The sequence below is a fragment of the Pristiophorus japonicus genome, chromosome 7 (assembly GCF_044704955.1).
Source record: "Pristiophorus japonicus isolate sPriJap1 chromosome 7, sPriJap1.hap1, whole genome shotgun sequence".
NCBI classification, from domain to species: domain Eukaryota; kingdom Metazoa; phylum Chordata; class Chondrichthyes; family Pristiophoridae; genus Pristiophorus; species Pristiophorus japonicus.
This window is the reverse complement of record NC_091983.1, coordinates 220427042-220435373: the sequence shown is the minus strand read 5'-3', so window position 1 is coordinate 220435373 and position 8332 is coordinate 220427042. Positions and strand designations below refer to the sequence as shown.

The following is an 8332-nucleotide window of genomic DNA, read 5'->3' as shown; positions in this document are numbered from 1 at the left end:
TTGCCTGAAAGGGAATACCCTCATAGCATTTTAAAAGTATTTGGATATGCACCTGATTTGCCATATCCTACAAAGCTACGGACCAAGAGCTGGAAAGTGGGATTAGGCTGCATAGCTCTGTCAGCTGGCATGAACATGATGGACCAAATGGCGTTCTTTTGTGCGGTAAATTTCTATGATTCTATGCATCACACAGGGCCATGGCCAGCCTGTCCCCAGTGACACAGATATCACACAGGGCCATGGCCAGCCTGTCCCCAGTGACACAGATATCACACAGGGCCATGGCCAGCTCCTCCCCAGTGACACAGATATCACACAGGGCCATGGCCAGCTCCTCCCCAGTGACACAGATATCACACAGGGCCATGGCCAGCCTGTCCCCAGTGACACAGATATCACACAGGGCCATGTCCAGCCTGTCCCCAGTGACACACAGATATCACACAGGGCCATGTCCAGCCTGTCCCCAGTGACACAGATATCACACAGGCCCATGGCCAGCCTGTCCCCAGTGACACAGATATCACACAGGGCCATGTCCAGCCTGTCCCCAGTGACACACAGATATCACACAGGGCCATGGCCAGCCTGTCCCCAGTGACACAGATATCACACAGGGCCATGTCCAGCCTGTCCCCAGTGACACAGATATCACACAGGGCCATGGCCAGCCTGTCCCCAGTGACACACAGATATCACACAGGGCCATGTCCAGCCTGTCCCCAGTGACACAGATATCACACAGGGCCATGTCCAGCCTGTCCCCAGTGACACACAGATATCACACAGGGCCATGTCCAGCCTGTCCCCAGTGACACACAGATATCACACAGGGCCATGGCCAGCCTGTCCCCAGTGACACAGATATCACACAGGGCCATGTCCAGCCTGTCCCCAGTGACACAGATATCACACAGGGCCATGTCCAGCCTGTCCCCAGTGACACACAGATATCACACAGGGCCATGGCCAGCCTGTCCCCAGTGACACAGATATCACACAGGGCCATGTCCAGCCTGTCCCCAGTGACACACAGATATCACACAGGGCCATGTCCAGCCTGTCCCCAGTGACACAGATATCACACAGGGCCATGGCCAGCCTGTCCCCAGTGACACAGATATCACACAGGGCCATGTCCAGCCTGTCCCCAGTGACACACAGATATCACACAGGGCCATGGCCAGCTCCTCCCCAGTGACACACAGAGCTATGTCCAGCCTCTCTTCAGTGACACACAGACTGTGATGCAAGAATCAAATGGCAGATATTAAGAACATAAGAAATACAAGCAAGAAGTAGGCCATTTGGCCCATCAAGCCTGCTCCATCATTCAATACGGCTGATCTGATCATGGACTCAGCTTCACTTCCCCGCCCGCACCCCATAACCCTTTACTCCGCCTTAAATATATTCAATGACTCAGCTGCCACAGCTCTCTGGGGAAGAGAATTCCATAGATTTACAACCCCCAGAGAAGAAATTCCTCCTCATCTCAGTTTTAAATGGGGTGCCCCTTATATGACTATGTCCCCTAGTTTTATTTCCCCTATGAGTGGAAATATCCTCTCTGCATCCACCTTGTTGAGCTCCCTCATTATCTTATAAGTTTCAATAAGATCACCTCTTTCTTCTGAACTCCAATGTGTATAGGCCCAACCTATCCTCATAAGTCAACCCCTCATCTCAGGAATCAACCTAGTGAACGTTCTCTGAACAGCCTCCAATGAAAGTATATATTTCCTTAAATATGGAGACCAAAACTGTACACAGTACTCCAGGTGTGGTCTCACCAATACCCTGTACAGTTGTAGCAGGACTTCTCTGCTTTTATTCTCTATCGCCCCACAATAAAGGCCAACATTCCATTTGCCTTCCTGATTACTTGCTGTACCTGCAGACTAACTTTTTGTGTTTCATGCACAAGGACCCCCAGGTCTCTCTGTACTGCAGCACTTTGCAATGTTTCTCCATTTAAATTATAATTTGCTTTTCTATTATTTCTGCCAAAGTGGATAACCTCACATTTTCCCACATTGTACTCCATCTGTCAAATATTTGCCCACTTAGCCTGTCTATATCCCTTTGCAGATTTTTTATGTCCTCCTCACAATTTGCTTTCCCACCCATCTTTGTATCATCTGCAAACTTGGCTACATTACAGTCGGTCCCTTCATCCAAGTCATTAATATAGATTGTAAATAGTTGAGGACCCAGCACTGATCCCTGTGGCACCCCACTAGTTATCGTTTGCCAACCGGAAAATGACTCATTCATCCCGACTCTCTGTTTTCTGTTAGTTAGTTAATCCTCTCTCCATGCTGATATATTACCCCCAACCCTGTGAGCTTTTATCTTGTGCAGTAACCTTTCAAATGCCTTCTGGAAATCCAAATACACCACATTACTGGTTCCTCCTTATCCACCCTGCTCGTTACATCCTCAAAGAATTCCAGCAAATTTGTCAAACATGATTTCCCTTTCATAAAACCATGCTGACACTGCTTGACTGAATCATGCTTTTCCAAATGTCTCACTACTGCCTCCTTAATGATGGACTCCAGCATTTTCCCAATGCCAGATGTTAGGCTAACTGGTCTATAGTTTCCTGCTTTTTGTCTGCTTCCTTTTTTAAATAGTGGTCTTACATTTGTGGTTTTCCAATGCGCTGGAACCGCCCCAGAATCCAGGGAATTCAACCAATGCATCCACTATCTCGACTGCCACTTCTCTGAAGACCCTAGGATGTAAGACATCAGGTCCGGGGACTTGTCCGCCTTTCGTCCCATTATTTTACCTAATACTACTTCATTACCTTGATAGTGATTGTATTAAATTCCTCACGAGCTATAACCCTTTGATTATCCACTATTGGGATGGTGTGTGTGTCTTCTACCATGCTCGTTACATCCTCAAAGAATTCCAGCAAATTTGTCAAACATGATTTCCCTTTCATAAAACCATGCTGACACTGCTTGACTGAATCATGCTTTTCCAAAATATTTGTTCAACGTCTCTGCCATTTCCCTGTTCTCCATTATTAATTCCCTAGTCTCATCCACCAGGGGACCAACATTTACTTTAGCCACTCTTTTCCTTTTTATGTACCTGTAGAAACTCTTACTATCTGTTTTTATATTTCGTGCTAGTTTACTTTCATAATCTATCTTCCCTCTCAATCACTTTTTTTAGTCGTTGCTCTGGTATATACAGATAAAATGAAATACCAAAAAGTGTGAACTTTATTGACAGCAGCATGTAAAAATAATGGATATGAAACCAACTGCACAAGCCGAATATTAACTAAATGTGTCTACATTTTACTCAAATTTAAAAAAAAACTAACATTTCAGCTGAGGTTTGTTTTTTCCACACTAAAATAAAAATTGAAAAACTTGATATAAAACAAGGTTTCTTAAAAGAATTATAAAAACAGGAGCTTGCATTTTATAACAGTTTTGAAAGTTGATAAAAATTCCTTCATACACCAGGCACTTGGTTCAGTACAGACTTACCTATACGCAATACCAGTTTAATTCCTGGCTTTAGATATAGTGTTTTTGCTTGTAAAGATATGGTTAAAGGTTAATATACATAAAATAAACTTTTTTTAAAAAGGCAAATAAACAGTACCATGTTGGAAAGACGAGATCATCGAGAACCTACTGAAATAAATAGACAGGTTTCTCCAGCTTTTTTCCACATTAAGGAACGATGGTAACTTTAGCTTGTGATTTTCTACAGTATGTACAAGCTCGAGGCGTGGAGCCATCCTGAGGTCTTGTACCATCCACCAGCAGGCCATGGTCCTGTCAGACAGCCTGCAGCTTCTCAGTACATGCTCCTCTCTCCTTTTCTCTGAACATGATTAGATTTCAAAGATTTATTGTGCTTGGTCCTTTATTTTTTGAAATAAACAGTTTTGATGAAGCAAATTAATTCAGCCCAGGAACTTGCTGATTAGAGAAGCAAGGACTGTGCTGTTTTAGTGTTTCCCAGATGAGACGGTGGAGTAGAGTGATCAATATTTATTGCTCTTAGTCAATGTACTAGTCAGTCTGTTTTGTTGCTGCTTTCTACTTAACAGAGCCTCTCTGGTGCGTTCAGAGGTAGTTATCCCAAATTCCTACACTTACGAGATTAAACTCCTCCACAGCAGGAACACATGCACAATGATAGCAGTGAGTGAAAGGCCTTGAGAACAGTGCTCTATAGTGTCGAGCTTAAGGCAAAGGGACCCTGGAATTTGAGACGCTCGATTCCTTGTATGAAATAATAAAAAAAACACAAAAAGTTACAATAAAAAATAGCAGACACAGCCAACAGACAAGCCCCTGCTGGGATGCCGATCCGTTTCTTGTCGAACACTGTACATGATTCTGGGAGCAAACACTGATCCCCATCAAACTTTGCTGTCAACAGGAATTTCGCCGAGAGTGTTGGCAATCTCACTGAATGATGGGCGGTCCTTGGGGCTTGCTGCCCAGCAACGCTGCATCAGTTTGTAGAGTTTAGATGGGCAGCCATCAGGTGCAGGGAGTTTAATTTGATTGTTCTGTATACCTTAAAAATAAAAAAATTGGGTTAATCTTTATAATGAAACAAGTTTATCCTAATTTATCCCTTTGCCCCATCATTTACTGGAGATACGCAGAAAAATGTAAGCTCACACCACCCCAAGATGTGTTTGTCAACCATACAACCTAGCACTTCAACCACCAATGGTTTAACCTCTTGAGGTGCAAGCAGGGAAGACATCACCTATCCCCATAACTAGTACAAAGGGTATAAGAAGAGCAGGAAAGTTTCGAAGAAGAGCAGAAGATCTTCCTAGTGTCTAGCTAATATTTATCAACTAGTAAAACAGATTATCGGGTCATTATCACATTTGTGAGAGCTTGCTCTGCGCAATTTGGCCGCTGCTTTTCCCGACATTACAACAGTTTCTACACACTTTACAAATATTTGATTGGCTGTAAAGCACTTTGGGATGTCCTGAGATTGTGAAAGGCGCTGGAGAAATACAAGTCTTTTTTTTACTTTTACAAACAGGACAGGGAAGCTGATCAGCAGCATCTTTGCTTTCTCCTTGTAACCGTCACTGCTCGGATCTTCAGCCAGTGCCCCACTAGAAGCAGAGGAACCTCATCGCCACGAATCAAAGGGCAAACCTTCTCGACGACAAAATCTCTCTAAGCTGCATGCTTCCCAGTGGCACGATCCAAAGCAGATCCTGGTCCCGAGGGCAGCTTTGAAATAGTCACCACGATCTCAACAATACTGGTGCAATTGTGGAATGAGTGCATGAAAGGAAACCCAAGCTTTTGATATAGAACTGGGAAATGAGTGTGTCCACCTGTCAGCTGAGATCATTCAGCCGCAGTGTGCAGGAAGGGTTTGCATTTGTGCGTCTTTGAAACCTTCAGTTGCTTGAAAGAGTTTGGTTTTTAAATTAATTAGTGGGAGGGGGGAGAAGGAAAAGAGTATCAGCCATGATCTTATTAAATGGCGGAGCAGGCTCGAGGGGCCAGGTGGCCTACTCCTGTTTCTTATGTAGGAGGAGCTTGTGCTTAGTGAGAAGGCTGGCAGCTGAATTCACAACAGCTGACAATCAACAATATCCCCTTAACTGGGATCCCAGGAGACTTGGTATCGCTCCAGTATTTTCCTCCTCAAGTCACTAACTTACCATGTATCAGACAGTGGGGTCGGGGCATCACAGCCCAGCCTGATCCTTCCCACATTCGAGATCTGAAACGGGAACAGTGGATAATTCCACCCCCCCCACCCCCAGCCTAGGAACACTGGAGCACTCCCACCCCAGATTAGATGAGTTAGCTAATCAGACAGGTGGATTGGAGTTTGACCTTCCTCCATCTGTATAGTTCAGTACCACACTGGGTCGTGTCTATTGCTGTTCCTTCCAGCTTTTGCAGCTGGAGTCACAGTTCAAATACTGCATCCTCAGTTCATTTTAATAGGCATAAAGCTTCAATGCACAAATATACTGATAAAACATTCAAGCGAAAGCTAATTCTCACCAATCATCAACAGTATCCCTTGCACTTTGAGGGAGGTTAATTGTAAGTGGGGTCTTGGTACTGAAGGAACAGTGCCATCGAGTGGTTCATAGTAGCAATGAATTATCATTCAAAAAAAGTCCAGGATCTGGCCTGAGCAGTTCTCAAAGCAGGGCCAAGAAGCCCGACTTTCCAGATTTTTTGAACCTGTGGAAGTTTCATATCTCAGAAATAACTTTCCACAACATTTAAAACTATACAATAGGTTGAGCCCTAAACATGTCCAACGACCGCAGATCAACAAAGCAAATAGAATGCCGCACAACAGTCAAAGCAGTGGCGTACAAGTGAGAGGAGGGAATGATCAAACTGTACAGCGCTCTGCTCAGAACACACCTTGAATACGGTGTCCAGCTCCAGTCAAAAGAAACAAGGGAGACACTAAAGTGCTGGAGGAAGTGTAAAGAAGAGCTAGAAAGGTCAGGAATCTGAGGCTTGAAAAAGAGCGGGGTAAGGATTAGAACTGGTGGGCTCGGGTTCAAACTGATAAATGGCAATTTTAGGACCAATATTGGAAATTCTGTTCACAAAGAGTGAGATCAATGTACGGAATAAACTTCCAGATGAAGCAATGGAGGCACAAACTCTGGAATCATTGAAGAAACGGTCAAATGCTGAAAAGGGGTGGGGTGGGGGGGATGTTGGGATTTGTTCTTCCTCTAATAATCATGCAAGGACAGTAATGGGGAGGCCACAACATTTCTTTTTTCAAAATCTAGCTTTGTCCAATTATTGTTTTTGCTCCCCAAAAGGAACTGACTCTCTGCACGATTCATGGCTGTTGGCTTTCCCCGCCCAGGAACATCTCATCCAAAGGATATCCTTCATACAGGAGCCTAGACTGAGCACTGCCTGTTAGCTGCAAGTGTTAGTTTGGCTCAGTTGCAGACTAGCACCTAAATCAGATTACAAACCCACTTGAAGGCTTTGAGCAGTGCTGAGGAAATGTTAGATTGTCACAGAGTTGCTGTCTTTCAGATGACAAGTTAAGCTCCCGACTCCACCTGCTTGTCAGTTGGACTTAATAGGTCCCACAGCATTATTTGATAATGAACATGATGTCCTACTGGTGTCCTGCCAACATTAAATCCTCAACCATCATCAAAAATAAAAAGATAATTCATCTCATTCCTTTTTGTGGGATCTTACTGTGTGCAATCTAACTGCCATGTTAATCTACACAACAAATGAAATTCATTAGTTAAACACCGTAGGGAGTGCTGTGAATTTAACTAGGTGCTACATAAATACAAGCCAAATCTTACATTACGGAGGACATCGCACTAGAACTGATCATGTGCTCACTGAAACTTGTGCACTTTTTACTGGATAGCAATCAGATTCTTCACTCCCAGCTACAATTAACAGCGGGAACAGTAGCATAGTAGTTATGTTACCGGACGAGCAATCCAGGGGCCTGGACTAATAATCCGCAGATGACAGCTGTGGAATTTAAATTCAGTTAATTACCAGGTTGATTCCTGAGATGAAGGGGTTGACTTATGAAGAAAGGTTGAGCAGGTTGGGCCTATACTCATTGGAGTTTAGAAGAGAGGTAATCTTATTGAAACATACAAGATACTGAGGGGGCTCGACAATGTAGATGCAGAGAGGATGTTTAAACTCACGGGGGAATCTAGAACTGGGGAACATAGTTTAAGAATAAGGGGTCGCCCATTTAGAACAGATGAGGAATTTCTTCTCTCAGAGGATCGCTGCCCCATTGAATATATTTAAAGGTAGAGATAGACAGATTTTTGAATGGTAAGGGAGTGAAGGGTTATGGGGAACGGGCAGGAAAGTGGAGCTGAGCCCAATATCAGATCAGCCATGATATTAAATGGTGGAGCAGGCTCGAGGAGCTAAATGGCCGACTCCTGCTCCTATTTCATATGCTCTTATGTACCAGATTGTCATAAAAACCCATCTAGTTCATTAATGTTATTTAGGGAAGGAAATCTGTCGTCTTTACCTGGTCTGGCCTACATGTGACTCACAGCAATGTGCTTGACTCTTAACTCTGAAATGGCCTAGCAAGCCACTCAGTTGTAACAAACTACTACAAGAATCAAGAATAAAACCAGACAGATCATCCAGCATCAACCTCGGCACCCCTGGCCCAGTCGACCCTGAAAAGTCCTCCTCACTAGCATCTGGGGACTTGTGCCAAAATTGGGAGAGCTGTCCCACAGACTAGTCAAACAACAGCCTGACATAGTCATAATAACAGAATCCTATCTTTCTGCCAA

The 8332-nt window shown here is 44.1% G+C and overlaps 1 protein-coding gene across 1 annotated transcript in view; it reads right to left on the bottom strand.

The window, feature by feature from the left end:
- Positions 1-3227: 3227 nt before the first annotated feature.
- LOC139267464 (inactive tyrosine-protein kinase 7-like) overlaps positions 3228-8332 on the bottom strand; it is a 408288-nt gene continuing 403183 nt past the window's right edge. Inside the window, exon 20 of the mRNA XM_070885824.1 lies at positions 3228-4566. Within this exon, the coding sequence (XP_070741925.1) occupies positions 4406-4566 (161 nt within the window). The 3' untranslated portion in view covers positions 3228-4405. The remainder of the gene's footprint in view (positions 4567-8332) is intronic.